The following is a 27,982-nucleotide window of genomic DNA, read 5'->3' as shown; positions in this document are numbered from 1 at the left end:
TAGTTCATGCTACTATTATTTGGTTTATCGATCACTTGTGGAGTTGAGAATTTTAATAGTGTTTGGAATAAAAGAACATTTTTATTCAGAGGTATTCTATAGTGCCTACCTGATTTCAAGGGCTCAAATTGACTAAAGAGAGGGTGAGAACTATCTGCAAGAATAATCATCGCCTTCTTCTTTGCCCTTTCAGCATAAAGTTGCACTAAGGGCTTCTGTGGTCTGCCGACTATTTTGCTTGCCATTGACACAATTCTGGTGAGTTTGTTCTCAGATCTACAGTTAAAGTGATCGTACCAGTAGATTATATGTCTAATTTTGTGCACATAATTAATTATTTTGTCTTTGCAACTTTAATTTCTAATTGACTCAGGTGACACCAAGTTTCAAGGGCCTTAGTGTGAGGCAGGTAGGCAACATCATGTAGACAGGTATTTTTTTCCAGTAGGCCAACTAACGCCATATCATCAGCTTATTTAAATAGTCTAAAATGTTCCTCCTCAATCGTAAACTCATTAGTAAAAAGAGAAAAAAAGCACAGGGAAAAGAACACAAACTGGTGGGCAGCAAGTGCTTAAAGTGAGCACTTCTGACACAATCCCTCTAACACAGACCCTCTGCGGACGGCAAGAAAGAAAGTTTCTAATCCAGAGGACTAAACCTGTATTAACAAGAAGATAAACAAGCCTTTTTAAGCGAATGTGTCTTCATTGAATTAAAAGCCGAGTTAAAATCCACAAATAAAACCCTGACATATGCTTCAGGATACGTGAGATGTTTTGTAACTGTATTAAGCAGGGTCAGTACAGCATCATCTGTGCCTCTGTTACTCTTATATGCAAACTGAAGTGGATCTAACCTAGAGGCAACAGTTGAAGTTAGATGATTAGCCAAAACTTGCTCCATAGTTTTGCACAATATAGAAGTTATTCCAATAGACCGGAAATCATTTAGCACACTCGCACCTGGCCTTTGTGCCACAGGGCTAATTATTGATCATTTCCACAGTTTCGGCACTGTACATGTGTCCAAAAGAAGCTGGAACAGCCTTGCAAAAACTCATTTTAATTGAGTAGCACAGTCTTTAAGAAGGCGGGCTTATAAACCATCTGGGCCAGTGGTCTTATTTGGCCTCAATTTACTAAGGCTTGCAATAACATCAGCTTCATTAATAACTATTGATGTTTCTGCAGGGAGATTTTTACACATCTCATCACATTCTGTCTTACCGTCCACATTGTCAAATCTGCCATAAAAGTTATTTAAGTGGTTAATGAAAGTTTGGCTTTTACTTACAAAATGATCATCCTTTTTATTAGACCTTCCCATAGTTTGTTTAATCCCTCCCATCCCTGTCTTATATTAACAGTTAAAAATGTACCCTCTATCTTATTTTTAAAATAAATTTTTTGCTATATATTTATTATATACAGCATAAACTCAATTATAACAAAAGAATTAGAATAAAAACAGCTTGAAATTTGATGAATCAGAATCCAACTGTTTATTAACATCTGAAATGCCACTGAACATTGTAAACAAGAGTATTTTGTGGTTTTAAGGCTCTGTTGAGTCATTTAATGGAATTCAGAAATATTCTTTAAACAACAATACAATAGTTGTATAATGAGTGTAAATATTTAAAAAATTAAACAGTAGATCTTGACAGTCAAAAAATGAATCAATAAGTTAAATTAATGATATAGTATACAATTATAAACTGATGGATGTACAGTATTAAAACATTTTTAAATGAAATACACTTAATTGCAAAATGTGATTATTTATACATTTAACTAAACAGCAAAAAAAAAAAAAAAACCAGTCCTACCAGAGAGCATTATAGTAGGTCAGGTGTCTCGAGACAAACGTCATAGGCATAGTGTCTTCTTATGTTTGGTCATTAAACACCATGGCAACTCCAACTGCTGAGTCCACATCTTTTCCGTAGACAACAGGAAATGGAAACACTCTCTCCACTTCCTGTTGCAGAACGGGGTTACATGACAGAGCGCTGCCACTGCCAATAATACACCTCACCCCAGCAGCCTGCATGCTCTCAGGGGGCATCATAGTGGCCAGGTTTTCAATAATGCCCCTGCACACAGCTCGAGTCATGTGACCCAGAGAGAGGTTAGAGGGCGAGATTTGTGAGACACTGGCGCTGGTGGTGGGGTCGTGCCGCTCTCCTAGAAGAGTCGGAGTCACGGTTAGGTCAGTATTAGGCTGTGCCAAGGCAGACTGGATCAGCTGGGAGTAGATTCTGGACTCGTTTACTTCCAATGCTATGAGATAAAACAATGAATAATACACCTGAGAACCAAAAGCATGCAACAAGAATACAACACTCTCAAAAATAAAGGTTCTTTATTAGCATCTAATGTAAAACCTTTAACATCCATGGAACCTTTCCATTACACAAAAAACTCTTTATAATGGAAAAGGGTTCTTTAGATTATTAAAATGTTCTTCACACTAAGGAAAAAAATGGTTCTTTTAAAAACTGATCACTGAAATGTTCCTTGGGGACCTTGGGGAAGAGTAATTTTATTGTTATCTCTATTTTAAAGAATAAATGATTAGTCTACGATATAAAAGGGTCAATTGGTCAAAAGTCAAAAAGGTTAACAATTGTTGACTTACCAAATTCCTTCATCCATGAGTCCAGCATTCTGACGAAGGTGGCCATGACATTGCCTCCATTTAGTGATGCGGCCACTGCCAGATAGGAGCCGTGCAAGTATGGGAAATAAGCGACAGGGCAGAGGGTGTCTGGAGAACTGGGAGGGCTGAACTCTGCAGGCATGCCGAATGTCAGCTGGGCTGAAGTGCTCATGTTCAACACTAGTGATTTAACATAATTCACAATTAATTTGTGTGTATCTGCCTTGTGTACACAGCAGTTCAAAAGTGTGGGGTTTCTAAGATTTTTTTATACTTTTGAAAGTCTCGTGCGCACAAATGTTGCTTTTTTTTCAGGATTCTTTCATGAATAGACATTAACTAGAAAATAGAATTTATTTTAAATACAAATAATTTTTAACATTATAAATGTGTTTGGTCACACTTTATATTAGGTGTCCTTACCAGTGTTGTATAAAGTACTAGAAAGCAATACTTGAGTAAAAGTACAAGTATTGTACTAGAAAAAGACTTTGGTAGAAGTGAAAGTTACCTTTTAGAATATTACTTAAGTAAAAGTCTTAAAGTATCTGATATATACTGTACTTAAGTATCAAAAGTAATTTTCTGATATTTAATGTACTTAAGTAATTGAAGTAAAAGTAAAAGTTTTTTTTTTTTTGATTATGCGTTGAATTCAGCGATCACGGAACGCGAAAAACTGGAGGGACTGTGTAGCCTGCACTGTAGGCTACTTGTGTTATCGTTTATCTCCCACTGCATGTACCTTTAGCTGTAAAAAAAAAATGCATCACAATAAGTGTATTGTGATTGTCACTAACATTTTTGTAATTAAACTGAATTTTATTAGGTTTAGTGACATGTTACAATGTTTATAATTTCTGGTAAGCTACGCTTTTTTATTATTTCAATTCAATTCAATTGTGATTTGATTTAATATTGACTCATTTGTATAAATATTAGGTAGGCTACTCAAGATCTGCGTTAATTTTTCTAAAAATAAAAAATTAAAAAAAATCCCCTAATGCTGTAAACATACAGAGAGCCCTAGCTTGTAGTAGGCTATTATTTAAGGTTAAAAATAATTAAATAGAATGCGTTTTTTTATTATAATAAAAACTTTAATGATATAAGTAAAATATAATAAATATGTAATATAGAACACATATTTAGCAAAATACTCTCTATAGCTATTTATTTGTCTTGCCAACTGTGCTATAGCCTATTATTAAATGGCTTTCCTGAGGTAAATGTGACATAATTGTCCTCCAGCTATGTTATTGACCTCTTCACGCTGATGAAAAACACTTATTGATCGATATTATGTATAAGGAACATTTCGGTAAGTTATAGGCCTACTGTATCTTTCAACAGTATTCATTTTACTATTAGCTAGTACAGATGATCGGTTCACTTGAGCTAGGGATCTGTCATCAGACTGTCACGTAACATTTACAAGCGCCAAAACAGTATTTATTTTTTGAATTTCGTAATAAAATTGACATAATCTGAGTTAAAAAAAAATGTTTTATATCATAATGTAACCTGCTCTGTCTAGTCTGTCGGTCGTCCTCTTTGCTTCGCGATTTTTCTGTGCGTGAGAAAATTGATGTGAGGCGTGAGAGCGCGTGGAAAAAGTCAATTGCGTGTGTCTCACGGTGAATGCGTGAGAGTTGGCAGCTCTGTAAGTTAAACGTGCTCCAGGTCCTCCGGCAGGTTCTCGTGCTTCCATGGCGGTTTCAGTTGTGCTTCCTCCTCCTTTGGCATGGCAACAAACAAGCATTACGCTGAAATAGAGCGCGCACCGTGCGTACTGCAGTCTAGGAGCAGTGATTCGCCAAACCTCCCTTATTGTAGTCGCACACATTTCTTCTGATTTTATTTTGTAGTAACGAGTAACGAAGATGCTTAGTGGAAATATAGCGGAGTAAAAGTATACATTTTATCTAGGAAATGTAGTGGAGTAAAAGTGAAAGTTGACATAAATGTAAATAACGAAGTAAAGTACAGATACGTGAAATTTCTACTTAAGTACAGTAACGAAGTATTTGTACTCCGTTACATTACAACACTGGTCCTTACTACTATGTATTTACATAAAAAATTAAGCACAATGTACTTATTATGTTCATGTTGTATAGCAAAACACTTTTGCTGCTGAGGTGGGATACGTGTACGGTTAGGCACAGGTTTGGTGGTTTTGGTAGGTTTAAGGGTGTAAGGGAAGGGTCAACAGTGTAATTATAGATGTAATTACAGAAATTAATTACAGCTGTAATTACATTCAGATATTTTTTTAAATATAAGTACAGTGTAAGAACATGTATGTACATGTAAGTGAATTTTATAAAATAAAAAAAACATATGTTTACTGTCACTTTGGATCAATTTAATGCGTCCTTGTGGAATAAAACCATTAATTTCTTTCCGAAAAAAATCTTAATGACCCCATATTTTTGAATGTTAGTGTATAAGTAAAAATGCTACAGTCCACAACACTGATGTGGATGCAGTATAAAGTACTCAAGCCCACACACATGCTGGTTTAGCTGCTACACAGTTTTGTGCAAACTAAAAAATCATATTCATTTTTAAAAAAAGAAAAGAAAAAATGCCTCAGGAGATCATATAGCTAAAAGCATTTCTGTTGCTAATATCATGTAAAGCACATTCAGCATAATTTCCCCACTGCCAAATAAAAGTAATCATTTCTATCATGTACTGACAGATATTAAATCAAAACCATCTATGGCAGGTAGATAAAATCTTTAGCACATTTTTTGGTTTTAACAAAAATGGGTAAACATATTTATGGCCGAACAAATCATATTTAAGTATTTAACATACTATACAGTCCTTTTTTTAGCATAAGCTTGAGCTGCTGCGCAGAAATATCAAATTTACAAGAACCCATAAAACACATAATATCCCTCATGCCCATGCCCTTGAGAGAGGACGCTGAAATCTGAGTACAAAATCTGCCATGTTTACATGTGCTCATTGCAGTCGCATAACATCTCCACCTGGAGGCTGAACTAGTAAACACATAAACTGACCTCAGATTGAGTATGTACTGTATGTAGCTGATAAAACTACAATAGTCTGTAGGTCATGACTGTAGGTCATTTACAGACCAAGTCAATGAATTTTAGAAAATTCTAAAAAAGAGGCATCTAATCAACACTGCACCTGCATCTCCTTTGTCAGTCATGCAGGAGTACACACTACATTGGAAGTCTCCCAGCGCCGCCCCGACCGGTGTGTGAGCAGGGATGCCGTACCACTCAGAGGAAGTGTAACCAGCCACAGCTCCTGACTCCACCACCACAGGCAAGAGGTGCACAGGGAAACCCGCATCCTTCAGACTGGAGGATAATATATAAACACAGTCAATTCATGCTGTTGCAGAGACTCATCCAAACACAGGCATTCAGTTCAACACAGAGTAACTGTAATATTAAACATCATAGATTAGTTAGAGTCAGTTCCCTTATAGGTCGGTCACTTCCACGTACGTTGTGAATCTACTTTGAGTGAAACTAAAACGAGCAAATACACATTGGCATGCAATCATTTGCATCAGCTATTCAGCGTTGCAGCGCGAGTATATAATGAGCAGCAGGTGTGATTGCATTTCAGCTTTTTGCTTCAGAGCCAAGCACTTCGATGCTCTCTACAAACTCCCAGGAGACTGAGAAACTTCGAGCCAGCTTTTTTCTCTGACTTCTCCACTTTTGTGCGGGCGTGCACAGCACGGCACAGCAGCGCGAGCGGTCTTCTTTTCTCTCTCTTCTCTATCTTTTTTGTTTTGCCTTGAGCAAACAAAAAGCTGTTGTCACAGCTGGTAAGGTGTGCAGTGAGAGCGCTCAACAGACGTTTTCACGGCTGGTAAGACCAGCGAGAGAGAAACAGCGCACAGACAGGTGCACATTTCTGTCTGTATTCGAAGTGACCATTCCCCTACGTGCCTCAGCACCAGTGAGAGCAGTCCCTAAGAGAGCTTACACAGATAGAGCGCGTCTTAAAAAAAATAAAAAAAGATGACGTTCTGGATGTTTCTGGATGCGGTAATTACCTGGGATCGTGGGATGGTCACGATCGCTGCCTCGTGTGTCTGGGCTTCGAACACACTGAGGCAGCCTTCGTGGATGAGTCGTGTACCCATTTTGGGAAGATGACCGTCTCGGAGCTGCGGTCGAGACTCTCGTTCCTGCAAAGGGGCGGAGTCCCCGTGCCTGCGCCTTGATCTAACCCTCATCAGAGGGTTGCTTCAGGCTCTGACACGGGAGACCTGAGGATCCCGGTGAGCGCGCTTCCTTCGGGGAACCAACCCCCTAGGAACCGGAGACGGACCCGGAGATGATGGCCATGCTTTCCCGGGCCGACAACAGGATCGGGCTCGTGTGAAACCCTACACCGTGTCCTGAGCCCTCGAGGCTGGATGATTGGTATCTCGGGGTGGCGCGCGCTGGTTCTCAGCATCACGGCACTCACTGGGTGACAATCACACCGGCGTGCCGCCAGACCTTCAGCCCGTGGTTAGACCCCTCATTCCTGCGGGCAGGAGTCCCCCTGGAACAGGTGTCCAGGCATGCTGTGGTATTCACAGATGCCTCTGCCACTGGCTGGGGTGCCATGTACAACGGGCATGCAGTGTCAGGGGTGTGGACGGGCCCCCAACTGCATTGGCACATCAACTGGAGGGAGTTCGGGGAGGCTCAGATAGACCTGTTTGCCTCCTCAGAGACCTCCCACTGACAGCTGTTTTACTCCCTGACTGAGGTAACACTTGGCACGGACGCACTGGCACACAGCTTGCCCCAGGGCCAAATATGCATTTCCCCCAGTGAGCCTACTTTCACAGAACCTGTGCAAAGTCAGGGAGGACGAGGAGCAGGTCCGGATGGGCCAGAAGGGTGGCTCCCTATTGGCCCATCCGGACTTGGTTCCCAGAACTCATGCTCCTCGTGATAGTTCCTCCCTGGCACCCACGTCCGGACCTCTGGAAACTCCATGTCTGGTCCCTGGACGGGATGCGGAGGTTCTAGGTGACTTACCCCGAGAGGTACTTAACACCATCACTTCAGCGCAAGCGCCATCTACAAGACGTGCGTACGCCTTGAAGTGGAACCTGTTCGTCAAGTGGTGTTCTTCTCGGGTATAGGGTATAAATAGACATACAAACAATGTGAGTGGGAACAGCTGTGTGCAATGACAAAGGATTATGGGAAATGCAGTTCATGAAGTGGTGGTGACGGTATGGGGAAGAGACCTCTAGTGGACACCCAGGGTACACCAACCAGACACTGTGACATTACCCCCCCTCTAAGGAGCGCCTACCAGACGCTCCTCTGAAAAAACAAGAGTCCAGGAGGGAGGTGGAACGGTGGAGGATCGGGGGAGGGATGGGGGGCCTGGTCCATGGAGAACAAGAACAGGAGCTGATGGCTTAACAGGTGGCGGATCAGAACGTTCAGGGGTCCAGGGCGGAGCAGGCTGAACAGGCGTCCAGGGTGGAGCAGACCGTGCAGACGACCAGGGCGTGACCTGCCGTTCGGGAGGCCAGGATGGAACCTGCCATTCGGGAGACCAGTGCGGAGCAGGCTGTGCAGACGGCCAGGGAGGCACCCGCCATTTGGGCGGCCAGGGCAGAACCTGCCATTCGGGAGGCCAGTGCAGAGCAGGCTGTGCAGACGGCCAGGGAGGCACCCGCCATTTGGGCGGCCAGGGCAGAACCTGCCATTCGGGAGGCCAGTGCAGAGCAGGCTGTGCAGACGGCCAGGGCGGGACCTGCCATTCAGGAGGCCAGGGCGGAACCGGCTGTGCAGACAGCCAGTGCGGAACCTGCTGTTCGGGAGCCCAGGACGGAGCCGGAAGCTTGATCGGAGCAAGCAAGGCAGGCATCAGGGGCGGAGCCGGCAGGGCGAGCAGCTTAGGCGGAGTCGGCAGGGCGAGCAGCTTGGGCGGAGTCGGCAGGGCGAGCAGCTTGGGCGGAGTCGGCAGGGCGAGCAGCTTGGGCGGAGTCGGCAGGGCGAGCAGCTTGTACGACAGCGGGCTGCTCTGGGACGGCCTCCGGGCCTTGAGGGACGGTGGACGCCTGCTTCCTCCTATTCCTCCGTTTATGATTGTGAGGCGGTGGCATCAAGCTTACCGCCTCTGGGGGCGCTGCAGCGTCTTCGGTCGACTCTGGGGGTGCTACAGTCACTTGCAAGGGCATGGCGGCCATCTTGCCTGAAGAGACGGGCGTAGCTGGTGTTGCCCATTGGCTATGATGATGTAGATACGTAGTGAAACCCCAAAAGTCCAGGATTTCAAGCCCCTTCATCTCCCACCGAGGCAAAGGGTCATCAAGGCAGTTATTAAAAATATCCTTCAGTGCTGCATCATTATAACCCATGCCAAAATGTCCAAAAAGAGTCCAAAATACCCGAGACAGACAACCCACCGTCTGGCCCTGCTGACGTAGGGTCGCTAAATTACAGAGTCGTCCCCTCCTCTCCTTCTCAATGGTTGGGGGAAGGATACGAAAACCCGTGCTGGATCTATACATTTTGATGGAGTCCTTCTGTCACGATATGCACACAAAAAGGTAAGAACCATGTGCAGTTTAATGGGGTAATCCGTAATCATAAAACCAGCCAGGCAAAGGGTCAAAATCCATACAAAGACAGTCCAAAAAACAAGAAACAAAACAGGAATGGAACTCAGAAGTGCAATCAGACATCAAACAAGGACTCCAGTGTTTCCCCTACCATTATATAAGGGTGCAGCAGCTGTGGCGCTTTGGTAGGGATTCCTATCAGTCGGTCACAACGTACGTAGAAGTGACCGACCGATAAGGGAACGTCTCGGTTACATATGGTAACCCTCGTTCCCTGAGGGAGGGAACGGAGACGTACACCCCGTTGCCACATCTGCTGCTGCCTGCCGGGGTGACCAGCTTATCAGGCTTGGCTCCTCAGCAAAAAACTGAAATGCAATCGCACCTTCTGCTCATTATATACCTGTGCTGCGAGACTGAACAGCTGATGCAAATGATTGCATGCCAATGTGTATTGGCTCGTTTTAGTTTCACTCGAAGTAGATTGGCCTCTCTAGCGAGATTCCTATCAGTTGGTCACGACGTACGTCTCCGTTCCCTCCCTCAGGGAACGAGGGTTACCATATGTAACCTAGACGTTTCACTTGAAATGGGACTCGCAACAGAAGGGGCTTCCGCTTGTGCTCGAAAAGAGCCCTGCCCCCCAATATCACACCTCACACACAAGGTGTGGAAATTAATGGGGGCTCAGGGCAAAAATGTCATAAAAAAAAAAATAACATTTTAAATGCCCCAAAAATTCAACATATGGGGGAAAATGTCCCTAAATAAGTTCTTGTTTTTAATATTTATAACAGGATAGTTAAGCAACATCACACACAAGCAAGAATGCTGTTTTCCCCAATATCAGCACTATTGCAAATGTGATATTGATTTTATACAACAGTTAATAAACGAGAAAGTAGAGACATGGCACGTTTCATGGCACGTAGAGACATAGCAACATTGATGTTTCGTTACTGTATAAATCCACGTTTTTAATTGAATCCGTCTAATGAATGACTCAACTCATAAAGACTGCAGCTGTGTCCGAAATCATCCCTATTAAATAGGGCACTGTTTTAGGGAACAGACATTTGTAGAAGTGATGTTAAGTTTTTGAATGAATCTTTTAGGTGAACGAATCGTTCTTGTTCACGTAATCCATTGACTCATATTTCTCGTTCACTGAAATTCCTCCCTCCACAGCCGCGCGGCGCTATTAGCAGCGCATGCGCAGCTCAGTGAACCGGGTAGCTCTGTGTTTTCAACCTGTCAAGAATGACTAAACCTCAAGCCAATAGCCTTCGAGTATGAGATGTGACGGAGCATGTGATTTGTTGGATGTAGTGAACGAATACGCCCTTCACTGACTGTGACCGAGTTGCTTTTGAGTCTGAACGAGAGAGAGAGATCTTCTCGTGAACGAACTGGTACATGTCGTTCGTGAACGAAAAGAACCAGTTGTTTGAACGATAATGATGGCGAACCGATAGAGCTGGGTTTGTGTAGTCAGCATATTTGCATCAAAGAAGGAAATTTACACTTTACCATTGTAATGAAAACAATTTAATAACGCAAGCATGGTTAAATATAGGCTAACAAAGACAAATTAACAGTCATTTTGTACTTGACTGTTTACTTTATTTAAATTTACACTTCTCTTTACCTTTCTTTTATTTTGTTTGTGTGTTTTAGTAGGCTTGCCACGATAGACGGTGTTGACGGTGTTACCGGTTTTAAGACGCAATACCGGTGACATCGCTTTTCACCGTGACACCGTCCCCACATTTTTTTTAAGTATTTGTTTTTTTTATTAAATATTTATTTGAATTAAATGGAAAATATAATTCAAAATAATTTACTTAAGACGAGAGCATACACTATAATTAAAAACTGAACATAGCTACAATGCGTCATCTTTCATTTATCACGTGGAAGAACGAGAGGAGTCGAATTTACAGAAAAAGAATGGCGGACGATTTAGTGTCGAAACGCAACGCAAAAGCGCCTGTTTGGCAATATTTTGGGTTCAAACCAAATGCAAAAAGGGAACCTGAAAATGTTAATGAGGCTATCTGCAAACTTTGCCTGACAAAGGTGGCAGCATCTGGAGGAAACACAACTAATTTATACACGCACCTTCAAGCGCACCACAAGAAAGAGGCTGCCAAAATGGGCAATGCAGTAAAAAATCGACCGCAGAAGCCAGACGAACAGGTGCAGCCATCAATTAGTGATGCATTTAAGCGATGCACAATATATATATATATATTCATTTTAAAAACATTCTAACATAGGCTACGAAATAAACGTTCTATGGTGTTATTTGTTTGGTTCCAACTTCCACAGTTTTTTCAGCCTGTAGCATTGTTGTTGTTTTTTTTCGTTATGTTAATAAAAGTTATTTTTTTTTTTGTATTTTCGTTGTCGTCCATTCAAACAATTGACGCGCGAATTGCCAATTCCCGCAAAACTGAAAGTGAAAGTATAATACTCACGCATTTATAAGCTATTTAAAAGCAGAAAAAAGAGGAAACCCCCACCCCCACGGTGATACCGGTATTACCGGTGTTGTCACATGTCGATTAACCGGTGGAGAAATTTCCTCATCGTCACAACCCTATGTTTTAGACTTAGTTTTGTGGTATTTTGCACTTTACTATACTACTTGTGTTCATTTTGTATAATCAAAAATGAATTAATTACGTTTTATTCATGTCATATGCACTTCTCTAAAAACTAAAACAAACCAAAAAATATGACAGTATTGGTTAGGTCTCATTTGCGTAACGTTAGCAAATAACATTTCAGTTCAGAGATCGCTCTGTTTCGAGTCTGAACGAGAGAGAGAGATCTCTTTCGTAAACGAATTGACCAAACTGGTACATTTCGTTCGTGAATGAGAGTAGCCTACTGGGTAGATCGGTCATTTAGCATGTGATTCAATCTCATTCAAAGCGCAGTTATAGGTGTGCATATAATCATATTTAACATACATTACATAACTCAATGTTTAATATAATCCCAGATTTATGAATGTGCATGTCTGACCAAACAATTAAAATGTTAATTATGCAAGAAAACCTTGGTTTGGTCATCTGAACCTCTTATTTAGACTTATTTTATTAATTTAGTAAATAAGGCACAAATTTTAACAAAGCCAAATCAGTTTTTTTGTAACAAGTAAATACGTTTGTTAAAACATAGCATAAAATACACTCTTTTTCGCCACCTGCTGCAGTATTTATGTAATAGGAAGAAATTGTCACTGAACGAATCATTTTGGTGAACGAACTGAAAATGAACGAGTCTCTGGAAAGAATCAAAATTTCCACCACTAATTTGTAGTGGTGTCCGAAACCATAGTGGATGTTATTGAGTGCACTCATTCAATCCCACAATGCACCACAAAAACGAGTGAACAACTGATGTAAGTTTAACAGCTAGAGAATATCCATAATGCACTGTGAGGGTCATGCTGAATGAATTCCCGCGTCTCAACAGAAGATGGTGCCCGCAGCTGCATCATCCATCCATCCATTTTCCAATCCGCTGGTCTAATGTGGGTAGTGTAATATCAAACAGGAATAAATTCCTTTTTAATTGGTTATTAAATTGTTTAATTAAGATTCATCCATGCTAGCTTCCATAACAGAGTTCAAAATAAATATTTTCTTTACTACTGGAGCTGCCAGTTTGCTAAGTTTCAAATGATTATTAAACAGCAAGCACAAACTATGCAAAAGCGTCAGCACACTCAGTGTCCAAATTCACTCACTCATTTTCATTTACTCCTTCAAGTGGACTATATAAGTTGAGTAATGTAGGGAATAGTGAATGAGGGTATAGGGGGTGATTTCGAACACAGCATGCTTTGTCCCTGAATGAATCAGACATTTTTTTAATGAATCGTTTGAATGATTCAATGACTCACTCGTTAAGACAATGATTTGCTGACACCTACTGAAAAAGGAGTCCACCCTTCTGCAAGAAAGACTGTCTGTACTTGCCTAGATGTCATTTGAACATAATGTTTGTTATGAGATTGCTGGATAAGGATAAACTTTTCAGAGTTATTGCAGCACTCCGTTGTCAGAAAACCAAGTTCTAAACGTCACAATCGAAGTAAGTGTAAAATATTTCCTTGATGTAGACTATTCATATTCGTATTGTATTACTTATTTCTATTAAACCACTTGTCTAGGCCTTAATCCCTGTTCTCCAATTTTTCTTTCTTTGCTCTCAATGTCTGGTCATTATGCTGTCCATGGTATCTGAGTGGAGAGAGTGACAATGATCAAACTCTTTCTTTAAACAGGTCTCTGAATTGCAAAGGCCACCTCTAAATATAATATCAGACTTGACTCACATTTGTGTGTTCCATTGGTTGGTGGTTGTGTTAAAGTAACCCCAGCTGGCAGCATTTTGTCTAGTCATGACACATTTGTCAAGACCTCCCAGCATGGAAACCACATAGTCTTGGATGGTGCCTGCATCACTGAAGTCTGACAGGAACTCCGGCCTGAATCAATGACATATCATTAAAAACAAATTCAGTGCGAAACAATTGTATTTTTGCTGAAATAATTTAGTCTGAAATCTTGAGTGTGATTCTACCTGTGTTTCATATACCAGAAAATGGTGGCACAACCAAAGCCAGTGGCCACACTCAGGTTGGAGTCTGGTTTAGGTATGGAAGACAAGAAGTCAGCGCTGCAGCGCCCATCCTGCCAGGTGATCAGCTGACTGACGTCTTTGGGAATGAATCTAATGATTTCATCTTTACTTAGCCATTCACAGCCTAATGGAGATGGATGACAGTACAATTATTGATACCATTTAATTTAGGATTTATGAATGATCATGAGTGCCTTCACCACAGTTCCAAACCACAATGCCAGAAGCATTAAACATGCTTTTAATAGTTGTTCAATGATGTGTTTAGTGTTTAACCTGATTTAGATTTCCATAACACAATGCCATGCATTTGTCCACATACTCCAATGCACTTGACTTTTTTCAGCTTGTCTTTGGGTAAAGCGTCCATGCACTGGTCCAGAGCGGCAATTATTAGTGCAGGATCCTGCTCTTTGGCCTATTACAACAACAACAACAACAGTAAATAAAGTACATTAAACAAACCCCCCCCCCTCTCTCTCTCTCTCTCTCTCTCTCTCTCTCTCTCTCTCTCTCTCTATATATATATATATATATATATATATATATGTGTGTGTGTGTGTGTGTGTGTGTGTGTGTGTGTGTGTGTGTGTGTATGTAGCGTCCGTCCCCTGCTCTCTTAGGATTTACCCCTCCTAAGTTCTGCTAGGGTGGAGCACCAGGTTCTGGTAATAATTATTACCCACTTCTGGTATTTATATAAATTATAAGTTGAGTTTTAATTTTCTCTTCTGTAGCAGGATAGATGTAGGATGCCCATGTTAAAGGATTTCACACTACAGGTAAGTATAGGTAAATATAAACATGATATTGTTTTATTATTACAGAATATACAGTGAGGAAAATAAGTATTTGAACACCCTGCTATTTTGCAAGTTCTTCCACTTGGAAATCATGGAGGGGTCTGAAATTGTCATCGTAGGTGCATGTCCACTGTGAGAGACATAATCTAAAAAAAAAAAAATCACAAAATATGATTTTTTTAACTATTTATTTGTATGATACAGCTGCAAATAAGTATTTGAACACCTGTCTATCAGCTAGAATTCTGACCCTCAAAGACCTGTTAGTCTGCCTTTAAAATGTTCACCTCCACTCCATTTATTATCCTAAATTAGATGCACCTGTTTGAGGTCGTTAGCTGCATAAAGACACCTGTCCACCCCATACAATCAGTAAGAATCCAACTACTAACATGGCCAAGACCAAAGAGCTGTCCAAAGACACTAGAGACAAAATGTACACCTCCACAAGGCTGGAAAGGGCTACGGGGAAATTGCCAAGCAGCTTGGTGAAAAAAGGTCCACTATTGGAGCAATCATTAGAAAATGGAAGAAGCTAAACATGACTGTCAATCTCCCTCGGACTGGGGCTCCATGCAAGATCTCACATAGCCAAGGCGACATCTAGTGTACATATCTATACCCGCCCGCGCCCTCAGATCATTTGGACGCGGCTGTGTTCAAGACGATATAAATACTGTTCGTTTTCTCACACAAACCGCTCGTTTCGTGTCTTAGGCCATCAATGTGTACTTACGATGGGGAATTGTTTAATTTGGACGATGTGGAATTGTTTTAATTTGGACTCTGTGCTTGCTCTTTGAGACAGTGACCGTATACCTGCATTATATGACTGACAGACAAGAACGGTTTGGCCTAAAAATATCAAAATTGAAACTACTGCGGAAAAAAAGACACCTACATCTTGGATGCCCTTGAGGTAAGCTAAAACATACCAAAATTTTATTTCAAAGTGAACTATCCCTTTAAACCAGCACATGTCAAGGCCCGTCTTAAGTTTGCCAATGACCATTTGGATGATCCAGAGGAGTCATGGGAGAAAGTCATGTGGTCAGATGAGACCAAAATAGAACTTTTTGGTCATAATTCCACTAAACGTGTTTGGAGGAAGAAGAATGATGAGTACCATCCCAAGAACACCATCCCTACTGTGAAGCATGGGGGTGGTAGCATCATGCTTTGGGTGTGTTTTTCTGCACATGGGACAGGGCGACTGCACTGTATTAAGGAGAGGATGACCGGGGCCATGTATTGCGAGATTTTGGGGAACAACCTCCTTCCCTCAGTTAGAGCATTGAAGATGGGTCAAGGCTGGGTCTTCCAACATGACAATGACCCGAAGCACACAGCCAGGATAACCAAGGAGTGGCTCTGTAAGAAGCATATCAAGGTTCTGGCGTTGCCTAGCCAGTCTCCAGACCTAAACCCAATAGAGAATCTTTGGAGGGAGCTCAAACTCCGTGTTTCTCAGCGACAGCCCAGAAACCTGACTGATGTAGAGAAGATCTGTGTGGAGGAGTGGGCCAAAATCCCTCCTGCAGTGTGTGCAAACCTGGTGAAAAACTACAGGAAACGTTTGACCTCTGTAATTGCAAACAAAGGCTACTGTACCAAATATTAACATTGATTTTCTCAGGTGTTCAAATACTTATTTGCAGTTGTATCACACAAATAAATAGTTAAAAAATCATACATTGTGATTTCTAGATTTTTCTTTTTTAGATTATGTCTCTCACAGTGGACATGCACCTACGATGACAATTTCAGACCCCTCCATGATTTCTAAGTGGGAGAACTTGCAAAATAACAGGGTGTTCAAATACTTATTTTCCTCACTGTAGATCAATAAATAGTTAATGGATGTCAATAAATATATAAAATGTCAATAAATAAATAAAATAAAATAATAAATAAGCCAATAAATAAACAAATCAATAAATAAATAGTGTGTAAAGAGTATAATAAAATATATCTATGAAACACTCTAAGTATAACAAAAGTAACGTTACCACATAACGTTTGCCATGGTACATGTACACTGTATCATGTGTTTTCCCACAATACTTCCTGAGGTTAATTTCTCTCTATAGTCTAACTGTATCGTTCGACTGCCATCGCTTTAATCAAATATCTGTTACCTACATGTGTGTCTGTGGTGCAGCTGATATCAGAGTTTGTAGGGAAACTTCTACTGTCTGTCACTCTGTTGGACTGTGCCTCCAGCAGCACGACTTTAACTGATGTGGTGCCCAGATCCATGCCGAGAACAAAGTCACCAGAACAACTCTGTAACGTCGCCATGATCTCTAAAGAAATCACTACTTGTGTACAGTCAAAGGAAAATGTGCAGTATGTGTCATTGCACACGAAAATAAACTGCTCTGAATTTTACTACGTTGTTGTTGATGACCCGATCTAGCGATGTCCGATTGATGAACGAATCGCTTTTGATTCGAATCTTTAGAATGAATATGAACGAATCGCTTTTGATTCGAATCTTTAGAATGAATATGTTGAACCGGTTCAAAAAAACTGTTCTAGATGATTCATTTAAGAATCGGATTGAATAATTTGTTCAGTTCGCGAAGAGCTCTTATAGACCGAGAACCGTCTCTTTTGAATATGTCGTATTCATAAACACCCATAAGTTATTAATACGTTGATGTATTTTTCTTGAGTGTCAAATCGAGTTCGAACGAACCGAATCTCACAAATGATTCTTACGTCCCATCACCATTTTGAACCTTCGCGGATCCCGTAGAGTGGGTGAAAGGTAAGGTAAATGAAATAAGCATATATTTAAACCGTAATGTTGTTCAGAGTTCAGAGTCTAATAATACACAAACGTGTATTACTAGACATATTATTGTTTGAAATGAAGTACAAGTTGGGCATGAAGATTAAACAAAATTAGAACTAGATTTGTATTAAAAGTCCCATGGTGCTTAGCGAGAAAATGGCTGACCGAGAATGACACACGCTCTGTTTTATCCAGAATTTACCAAGCCATTTTTTGAATACAGTCCTAGTTAAAATATAGGCTTAAACAAATATCTTATGAGGTTTGAGTGTTTAATGTAAATTATGCTTTCTTGAATCACGGAGGCTGACGCTTCGTTTGTGTTTATCAATATCTTGACCCTAACGGTAAGTGGAGGAGGGGATTTCACGTGAATGTATGATCTCTCAGTCGGCTTTATGTGGTCATCTGTCTTTCGCTTTTCTCCTGTCTCCTCTCAGCGTGTTTTTAGCATCACAGCATGGCCACAGTAGCAGCCAAACGCGAGGGACCGCAGTTCATCAGTGAGGTGGCCGTCAGAGGAAACAACGCGGTGCTCGACTACTGCCGCACGTCCGTGTCTGCTCTGTCCGGGGCGACAGCGGGCATCCTCGGGCTAACTGGACTTTACGGCTTCGTCTTTTATTTCCTTGCCTCTTTCCTGCTGTCTTTGCTCCTGATTCTCAAAGCCGGTCGACGATGGAACAAGTGCTTCAAATCTCGACGTCTGCTTTTTACAGGAGGCCTCGTGGGCGGCCTCTTTACTTACGTGTTGTTCTGGACTTTCCTCTACGGAATGGTGCATGTGTACTAAAGGGACTCGGACAGTGCAGCAGCCGTGTAGATGTAGAACAGTAACATGATAGAGATGCTGTCTCTCAGGGTAGAGAGTGCTGATTGATGTACCACAGATCTTGTCCGTGACCATACTTACGTTTAGCCATTCAAATTAAAAAAAAAAAAAAATCCCCAGTACTAATTGCACTGAACTTTAGATATTTAAAAATTGTGTGTTGTCTTTCTTTCCTCTTGTAATTCAATATTTTCCTAACACTTGTTTCAGGGCAGGGTTGGGTTTGGATCTAGTGTTGTCCAACAGGGAGACTAATTTGTTTTCAGCTTGCTTTCTATATATGATGTGCAAAACTCTGTGAACTCCAGGCATCAATCAGAACTATGTAAAAACACAATACCAACTTTAAACTGTATAAATCACCTACTTTTATTTCAAATGTTTTGAGAAAATTAAATCATTAACCTCATGGATTAAATGGTGTGGTTACTTGAAGTGCATTATAAATATGAACAAGCATTTAATATGTTTTATTATTTGTTCTTTATCACTGAAACATTAAATATTGTGTAGCCTGTGTGTGGATAGTGTGCCAATTATGACTAGCAGTGTACAGTTTTTTTGTTCTGGGTATTTTTATTTTTTTAATTATTGTAATTCTTAAATTACTGTAGTGTAGTTTGAATGAAATATTTTGTCATTTTTGAGAGAGAAAAAAAAACCGTTTGTTTATTCAGAATGAATAGGTGCAATCATATTTCTGGGTGTCCTCAGTGCCTAAACTCCACTTTTAAAAAACTTTTTGTGCCAATCGCAGTAGTAGTATAATCCATATGTAGACAATGTATACATTATTGCAAGCATCCAGATATTCACACTACCATGCAAAAGGTTGGGATTGATAAGATTAATTTGTGTTTTTAAAAAGAAGTCTCTCATGCTCACCAAGCATACATGTATTTGATCTAAAATACAGTACAAAAAAATATATTGTGAATTATATTAAAATACTTCTATTTTAATATATTTAAAAATGTATTTCTGTGATGGAAAAGCTGAATTCTCAGTGTCACATGATCCTTCAGAAATCATTCTATAAGATTTGCTGTTCAAGAAACATTTCTAATTATCAATGTTGAAAACAGTTGTGCTTAATATTTTTGTGAAAACGTGATGCAGTTTTTTTCAGGGTTCCTTCAAAAAGTATTTATTTAAAATAGAATCTTCTGTAACATTATAAATGTATTTACTGTCACTTTTGATCAGTTTAATGAATCTTTGGTGAATACAACTATTCATTTAGTAACAAAAAGAACAGTAGTTCAGATCTTTTTTTTAAATACATTTTTTGAGATAGTACTGTTTTGACATTTATTCAAAATGAAAGTAACCCAGTGACCTAAGCAATGTTCTTCAAATATTGTACTGTTTATTCAACTTTGGTTTGACAGTTTTGTAACAAAAACATCCATTGGCATTTAAAACACTACACTCTAACAAAGATGGTTCTTTACACGCAGTAACAGTTCTATTTAGAACTGTATCGTCATGAAGAACACCTTGCTAAAATGGTTCTTTGTGTTAAGAGTTTAGGGTTCTTTATTCCCGCCTTTTTGTTTTTCAAATCTGTAACTGTCAAAGCCTCCTCATTACTGGTTTTCTGGAGCTCAGCCATTCAATTACATAGACTGTCAACATACTCTCAACAGGTAAATGATTTCTTTCTTAAAATGTCTATACATTTTAACTTAATTTGTAACTGTTTTCCTACCAATCTTGTCTTTTTCTCTTTTTAGTTTAGCAGAACATGTAATTGTGACCAGCTCTGTTCTGTCTGAAGAACCCAAATTTGGTACTGTTTAGAACCATTTTAAGAGTGTAGGAGAGCATAAACAACACTGCCACTATTCATCTTTGGTATGACAGAGCACAGACCCGTTATAACAACTCCCTTCATACATCCACAGTAAATCCAATGGGATTCAGCGTCAGAAAAAATCCTCTACTGGTTGCGTGGTGTTCTCAAAGTTGAAACAGGAGAAATGGTCTGTTTTTCTGTCCTGAATGACACTGTAGCCTGTGGCTTTCTCTCGGGACTGTGGGTTTTGAGCACTGAGCTTGTGGGCTGGATCTGTTTCTCTGGGTTGTTATTGGGCTGAGATGACACTGATGTCAATGGCTGCATCTCTATTTCCTGTTTCTCCTCCCTCTTGTGTCGCCCATCTTGTCGACGATGACCGTGGTGTCTTACATGCTTTCTCTCTCTGTGCTTTCCAGATTGTTTTCTAGAGGTGCAAATAGTATGAATGGTAACCATATGTAAATAATAACAAATCCACTGCAGTTAAACTGTTTAAAAAGCACGACACATTAGTACATTATATGAAATCACGAGTATAATCTTACTTTGTGATTGCCTCGAATTTTGTCTCTCTGTAGAAGGAGCTTTTGCTCATCATGTAGAGCAGAATCATGTCACAGACAAAAACCCCCTGTGGAATGAGATGAGCACCGATCACACAAGAGTCTGAGAAACATCTTTTATATATCAACCATTAGTGACACTGTCGGGAACTGGCTTATATACTCACAGCACCCATTAAAGCAAGTCCAGAGCCAATATTGATCACTGTAGGAATGATACTGAATTTCCCAGCCTAGAAAACAAATAAGCTGGCAAAGTAAATACCATATTTTTACTATTTCACCATGACCTCAACAACAGGAATCTGTAATCATTTTGATTATCTCTTACCTTTCCATTCACTAATATATCAATGCGAATGCCATACACTTTAAATAGATTCCGATAGGTTTGACCTGCTGCATCACTGTAGTATCGAGCAAATCTTGAAAATGAGAGAAACATGTCAGCCAGTGTAATGATACAGTACTCACCATCAAAATGCTTTGAAAGAAAAGTAAAGGTATAGAAAACTTCGCAAAATCAATAAATCAGAGCTATACCTAAAGTTGTAACCAGAGGTGACTGAGGACTGTGACTTGTCAGAGGAATCCAAGCGTGTGAAGCTATATTCAGGGTTACACTGAGATTCATCTTTATCCAAATCACAATTCCACTCGATTCCTACTGCAATTGAACCACCCTGTGTGTGTATATGAAAGAAAAGACAACATAATAATAACATTATCATCTTATTAAAATTACACTTTGTGCCAAATATGGTGCATCATGTTATTATTTTGCAGTTTGGGGAGTTAACTGCTCCAGTCAAAGTTTTATTTTATTTATTTTGCATATAAAAATTAAATACGCTTAATCCATAAAGTGCCAGATGACACTTTTGCTGGAAAATGATGGCATGTTATAATTTCAACCCATTCTAAATGATGCTTCTAACACTATCACAGGTCACTGTTTTCCTTGACATATTTTGTTATATTTGAATTATATAGCAGACACACAAGGGCCTGGTTTCACAGACAGGGCTTAGATAAAGCCAGGATTAGGCCATACAAAACAATGGCACTGATATATCTTAAGATATATCAGTGCAATTTGCTTTCAGTTAAAACAGCTCAAACATGCTTTTTAGTCCGAGACTAGGCTGAAGCCTTGTCTGTGAAACCGGGAGAAGGTGTTCAAACATATTTAAATGTGGCTTAAGAGTCCAAATACTTTTTGGGGTGCCTGGATCAACCTCTTGATATTATTGGTACGAGTAGCTTTTACAAAAATTCCAAAATCATACACTAAAAAAGAAGCTAGTCTCAATGTGGACATGGCTATGATCTCTATTTGCTTATACACTGAACTGCTGCTTGAACATCAACCATGTGTTTACAATGTTGAAGACTTGCTTGTTTTAACTTGTCATGTCGTTTGAAGCACTTGCCTTTGTTGCCAAGTTCTGGAAATTGTATCCAGTCCAGTTAATCACATCTCCCACAAGAAAGATGGGACAATAGGGATGATGGTCCTTGTCATATCTGCATGACTTGAGGTATGTGCTGTTGGTGGTAGGCAGGACGTTCGATCTTGAGAAGAGAGAAAAGGAAAAAGGGGCGAAACATTATTTAATATATATGATGACATTGTGAAGATCATGCAGCATCATGAGATCATATGTAAGGACAGATGAACAACTGTCAGCCTGTCACTGAAATGGGCTGAGCACAGGATATCAAGACAGTAAGTCTCAGTGTATGCACCATACGCTGTGTTGGTATAAATAGAGATGAGTAAGCCTCAGACATTCAGAGCAGCTTGTGCTGTGTCGTGCTGTGCCATCAGTATCCAAACATAACACTTTACTGTGTGCAAGCAGGTCTACTCTTTCACACAGCTACAAACTTTTTATGAAGCATTTGGTTTTGCTGCTTTTCTCTGTTTTTTAGTATGTGGCTTTTGTAACGACTCAGTGAGGAATTACTCTATTTCTGGTAAAAAGAAAAAAAACAAGGCGGAACTGCAATACCGTAGTGCTCAGTTTGGATTAGTTCATGTGTTCAGGATTGCATGGGCTCTTTAAATAACTGCTTGCCAGATGACACTTTACTTTTGAGCCACAGAAATGATCCTACACTGAGTGAACCATGAACTTTCTTATTCAGCATGAGTTTGAAATGACAACAGAACATCCTGTGCTGACAGAGAATCAATCCTGTTCAACTGCAGCATGAAAACAGTCCAAACAAATAGGTTTATGAGGTTATGATACTAGGTTCATGTTACTCAGCTGGTGTCCATACCTCACAAGCTAGAATTGCTAGATTTAATCTACATATTTTACGAGAAATGCTTTAGCAACAGTATCCTGTTTGGGGGGATTTTATGCATGTTATTGTTGCTCAGCCTAAAATTCTGATGGTGCTTTGCAAAGGAAATAACATGCAAAACATGAATCTGTAGAAAACCTAGTTGAAAAGCTTTAAAAAAGACTATTGGATGTTAGTTCAGTTCTGTCAACAGCATATGTGGCATGCACACATGAGCATAAAACTATGAGTGCATTACAAGTTCCAATAACTTGTTAGATTACTAAATGCTTTTGCAATTAGTGGCATTTCTGTCTGAGCATACTAATTTAGTTTCCGAAAAGTGAGAAAATTGATTCTATTGGCTTTAATACAAAAATAAACACTGACACGATGGATCTAGGCTTCACTTACTTGGAGAAGGCAAATTTTGGAAACTTGATGAAGTTCTTTACAAAGACTGTGAAGTTTTCTGCCTTTGCCAGCATGGGCTCCCTGTTGCAACATTTGGCACATTACAGGTACGACACTTATATGTTTTTATTTAAAAAAAATTTTTAAAGTTTCATACAGGCATGAAAAGGGAATAATATTGCAAAAACTGCAACTGGTACAAAGCACTGTTCTCTTACGTTGGTGTGCGGCCATGCTCAACAGGGCACCATCCTTGAATCTCACAGGTTCCTGTGTCGTTTAGACAGCGGCCTGTCTTCACTCCTGAATAAACAACAGTAAAGTGTAGTCCCTTTAAGGCTCGGAATTTTAAACATACTAGTGGGTCATAGTATAAAACAATGCAACATCCTTTTTTTCTGAACAAGAATCTTGCACTTTCACAAAGGTCTTCCTTTTATGTAAATTCAGGAGTATAGTCATAAGGGAACAAAAGGCTTGGTATTTCATGCAGGTTTTGTGCTTACCATGGCCTGCTATAACAGTTTCCCCTTCCACACATTCACTGTTATTATTACAAAGACCATCTGGCACTTTAGGGCTCTGAAATAAGTAGAATGAAGTGAACACATACAACAAACTCAGTGGTTTTAAAATGTACAGATATCAAAAAATCCTCTAACTTCTATATGAATACAGCTCTCTAATTAAAACTAATAAAACTAAAAAACAACCTGTCTCTTACCTCAGAGCAGAAACCCAGTCTTTGGTTTGGTGTCACTAGGTAATTTGTCACAATAAAAAAGACCCTGTCCCCCTGTTAAGAATAATTGATGACATATTCTTACATAAAACATTTTCAACAGCAAATTAATGGAATGTGATACTCTCACTTCAACTCTTCAACTCTGAATCAACAAGCTTCACAATTTAAGCCTTTAGTAAATCAATTCTTTATCTCATAAAAGGAGATTTTTTTTTTGCATCATAAAGCCCAAGGGAATGAGCTTCCAAGGCTAAAGCTTTAAATAAAAACTAGACTCCCCAAAAGCTGCATGTGGCATATTTGATCCAGCTCATCTTACACAGCATCTTTTGTCTTCAAAGCTTCAATGACATTAATGAACATAATGAAGGCATAACACTTTTCTGCAAACACAGTTTTGCAAAAGCATTAGGGGACTGAATTGGAATAGAAGGCTTTGGTTTGATTAATTCTAAACTTTAATACAAATGGTGAAAAATATTAAAGACTAAATAGATCAATAAATACCCCTCTATCAGTCTCTCAGCTGTAGGATTCAACTGTTCTGCATGAATTTAAACACAATTTTGACCAAAAAAAAAAAGGCTACTCATTTAGAGGACATATGAAAATAGATTTTCCATTATGTAACATTATAAACACAATGAATGTTTATTGTTTAAATTCTTAGCAAACAATATGTATGTCATGTCATTATCTATAGTTATCTCCATAATCTAACAGATAAAATGGAGATCGTTTTTGAGAAAGTCTATTAACAGAGTAGCCTGGGAAAACCCAGACTACTTCCGGCGAATTTTAATTCTCTCTTCAGGCAATAGTCTGGAGAAGAGCCCATTCAAACTCATTACTGTGCCGCTGAAATCGCGGCACCAATCAGAAACGTTTGGGGAGGGATTTACATGCAACGCATTCTCATCCTAGGGCGTCATAATACTGACGCTTTTGAAATTTCTTTAATATCCGACGCAAAGGGCACCCTTTAGCGTCAACATGTGACGCCGGTTGCCGCCGTGAAACATCACTCGTTTGAATCATAGACAGTATATAAACGAATCAATTATCGCGTCTGTTTTGAGCGATTTAAACTTACCGTTTTCGTTAAAACCGGAGCAAAGAACAACACTCGAAGCATACGTCATCCCCTCCATCGATCTGATTGGTTTTAAGACTATACAACTGCGCCCAGATGAAAGTGAGCTACGTCAGTTGGTGACGCCCCTTTGGAAGTAATTTGTATAGGCTACATAGCTTCCCCAGACCCTATACTCAATTTCAACTGAGAAGGGTCTGATTTTAACCAGGCTATTAACAGATACATATGGTTTACAAATAGGTACTATACATTTCTTTCAAAGCAAATATACAGGTGAGAAGTGTAATTACTTGGGGAGGGATGACATAGTCCTCTGCACCCCATAGCTGCAGACCAAACTGAGAGCTGTTGGTGAAATCTACACCCTTGAGTTTGGTGATCACAGAACTCTGGATGGCTTCCTCAGTCTCCTGATATCCTTTCTTCCAAATAAAAACCCACCTTTAAGAGGACACACCAATAAAAGAAAATAAACAACAGCAAGTATAACTACAATTTACATTGTAAGAAATATAAAAAGACATTTTAATGGTTATTTAGAGTTTGTGTGATACATAGAGTAGTGCTATAAGTCACATGTATGGCCAAGACACCATGAAGGACATAATAACCGCATTCCTTTTATAGGAGTTTTATAAGTTTTATAATAGTTATTTTCTTGTAAAGGACAAGAATTAAGCAGCTTTAAATGGTGTTAAGCGGGCTGGTGCTTTTGTGTGTAGCATTTGGCCACAGCACATGTGATCCAGGTCATCTAACATTCAGCACCTTTTGCATCAGTTCAATGGTGTATGAAGCCCGTGAGGCACGTGAATTGGGAAGCAGAAGTGAAGAAACTATTGTCTGGTTCTAATAAATCCATGGACTGAAAATGGTGATTACGAATCTAAATCAAAACAGAAATCTTTTTCACTTCATGCAAAACGTGCAGAGACAGTGCAATGGTTTCAGTCTTATACTACAGGCTACTTGATATAAATAACATCCGAGACGTGGTGCGTTAACTGTCGGCTTATATTCGGTTTGATTAAATTAACATACAGTGACCAATGTGAGCATAAACAAACACGTAACGACCTTTTAAAACATTTACTTTTGAAGATTAAATCTTCAAAAAACTGACCGAGCCCCTTGCTCACAGCAACGTCTAGATTTAGAGAAGCACAAGACACCTACCCGATCAGATATCCGACCACCGCCAGCTGAAAGAGTCTGAACAGAACTCCGATCTTTTTGTTTTTAGCGATGACAAATTTCTCAGTCTTGTAATCGAGTAGAGAGAAGAAAAAGTTACCCCAGCTCTGAGCCATGGTTCCTGTGTCATTGATGGCCCCGAAGCAGCTGTCAACTGCTCTGCGCTGACGACTGTAGCCAGTTCTTCCCCCTAAAACATTTCGTCTAAACTTTTTGATTATTGTTTTCTCCTTTTGTTCTTATATTTTTGTCAACATTCCTGTCAATGAATTTAACTGATGCAAGCTGTAAATAAGGACGAGGTTTTTAAGGACGAAACAAAAGTAACGTCTCCAATGAGCTTTCTGCTATGCTTACTCAGCGGATAGCCTTTCCATGGTGGCAACACTTAAGAGGTCCAATTTGTTTACATTAGTTAATATACCGGTATCATGTAATAAATACTTTTACAGCATATTAATCTAGGTTTATATTCATTGTGTTAATTTAATTTATAGGCTACTATTACATTTTAAGTTGTAAATTAACATGAAAATTAAGGAATATGAATGAAAAATGAATTAATAATGAATTATAAATTGACCTAGATTAATAAATGCAGTGAATAAATTCATAATACCTCATTAAGTAATGTTATGGAATTTAAACTTATTGTAAAGTGATGCTGTTTTTTCATTTATCTGCTGTTTAAGGATGCCGCGTTTGGACGTGCCTTCATTTCCATGACCCTTAGGTGTTGTTACTATAGGCAAGGATTTATTTTTAGAAATAATTGTATATAGGCCTAATCAGAGCCATAGAGAGTAAGAGTTGCGACTGCGACACTCTTTGATGTCGCCGCTATGGCTGTCACGTGGTTCATGTAAGCCCCAATAGTTCCAAAACATACGCTGGCTGTCATGTTCTTCTATGGGACTGACAGCAGCGATTGCATTATTGAACGGTAAATATAAAATAAAACACACACCCAAGTACTTTTTCAGCTGTTATTGCATTTTGTTAATGTCAGTTTTGCATTTGGAGAGGCATGGTGACAACGAAATACTGTATATTACTTAAGTTTTAGGCTATATTTTTAGCGGCTCTAACTTAACTTTTCCATATCATTCATCTGATGATGGACGTCTCGTGATATTTATTTTAGCACAACTGGGCTGTATGTTATCAAGTCATTACTATATCTGCATAATCCACCTGGATGCAGTTGATAGGCTGTATTATGAATATGGCTGTATCATAGGAATAAAGCCTAAACAATATAAACCTGTATTAGGCTATTGATTCCCGTGATTTTGCTTGTAAATTCCGATTCAGCCATTAGCCTACCTTCGTGATCACGCAAAGAGGTCTGCCGTGGCGGTCCGTTAAGAATTCGCTTAGAAGCTAGCTCACTTCTTCTGATGAAAGTGGCCACCCCCAGGACCACAACGTGAAACATGATCATGTTAAGACTAATAATATAATTTTAAGATTAAGCCATACACATATTATCAAAACTAGATATGTAACAGATTAAAAACGAATTTACGCTTTTAT

General features: G+C 39.6%; 3 protein-coding genes across 4 annotated transcripts; 1 reads left to right on the top strand and 2 right to left on the bottom strand.

Annotated features, from left to right (window-relative positions):
* Positions 1-1,482: 1,482 nt before the first annotated feature.
* shpk (sedoheptulokinase) lies at positions 1,483-17,295 on the bottom strand. The gene is made up of 7 exons (XM_081365558.1): positions 16,849-17,295; positions 14,180-14,321; positions 13,844-14,027; positions 13,596-13,748; positions 5,833-6,008; positions 2,644-2,844; positions 1,483-2,285 (listed from the first exon to the last, which is right to left on the bottom strand). Exons 1-7 carry the CDS (start codon positions 17,005-17,007, stop codon positions 1,891-1,893), a joined length of 1,410 nt encoding a protein of 469 aa, XP_081221684.1. The 5' UTR covers positions 17,008-17,295; the 3' UTR covers positions 1,483-1,890.
* Positions 17,296-17,713: 418 nt separating this feature from the next.
* Positions 17,714-18,747, top strand: emc6 (ER membrane protein complex subunit 6). Its single transcript, XM_081365553.1, has 2 exons — positions 17,714-17,853; positions 17,947-18,747. The coding sequence occupies exon 2, from the start codon at positions 17,967-17,969 to the stop codon at positions 18,297-18,299; it is 333 nt and encodes a 110-aa protein (XP_081221679.1). The 5' UTR covers positions 17,714-17,853; positions 17,947-17,966; the 3' UTR covers positions 18,300-18,747.
* A 717-nt stretch (positions 18,748-19,464) lies between these two features.
* Positions 19,465-27,294, bottom strand: p2rx5 (purinergic receptor P2X, ligand-gated ion channel, 5). Of its 2 annotated transcripts, XM_081365551.1 has the most exons (12): positions 26,429-27,294; positions 25,543-25,693; positions 24,136-24,207; positions 23,918-23,993; positions 23,630-23,714; positions 23,412-23,492; positions 22,136-22,277; positions 21,246-21,385; positions 21,034-21,127; positions 20,870-20,935; positions 20,685-20,770; positions 19,465-20,563 (listed from the first exon to the last, which is right to left on the bottom strand). In XM_081365551.1, exons 1-12 carry the CDS (start codon positions 26,560-26,562, stop codon positions 20,281-20,283), a joined length of 1,410 nt encoding a protein of 469 aa, XP_081221677.1. In that variant the 5' UTR covers positions 26,563-27,294; the 3' UTR covers positions 19,465-20,280. The 2 variants fall into 2 exon arrangements, with proteins under 2 accessions (XP_081221677.1, XP_081221678.1); XM_081365552.1 differs by lacking the exon at positions 24,136-24,207 and having other exon boundaries at positions 26,429-26,829.
* Positions 27,295-27,982: the final 688 nt, after the last annotated feature.

Source organism: Scardinius erythrophthalmus, assembly GCF_964197995.2.
Source record: "Scardinius erythrophthalmus genome assembly, chromosome: 5".
Taxonomy (NCBI): domain Eukaryota; kingdom Metazoa; phylum Chordata; class Actinopteri; order Cypriniformes; family Leuciscidae; genus Scardinius; species Scardinius erythrophthalmus.
The sequence above is the reverse complement of the archived record's forward strand: the minus strand, read 5'-3'. Positions and strand labels throughout refer to the sequence as shown.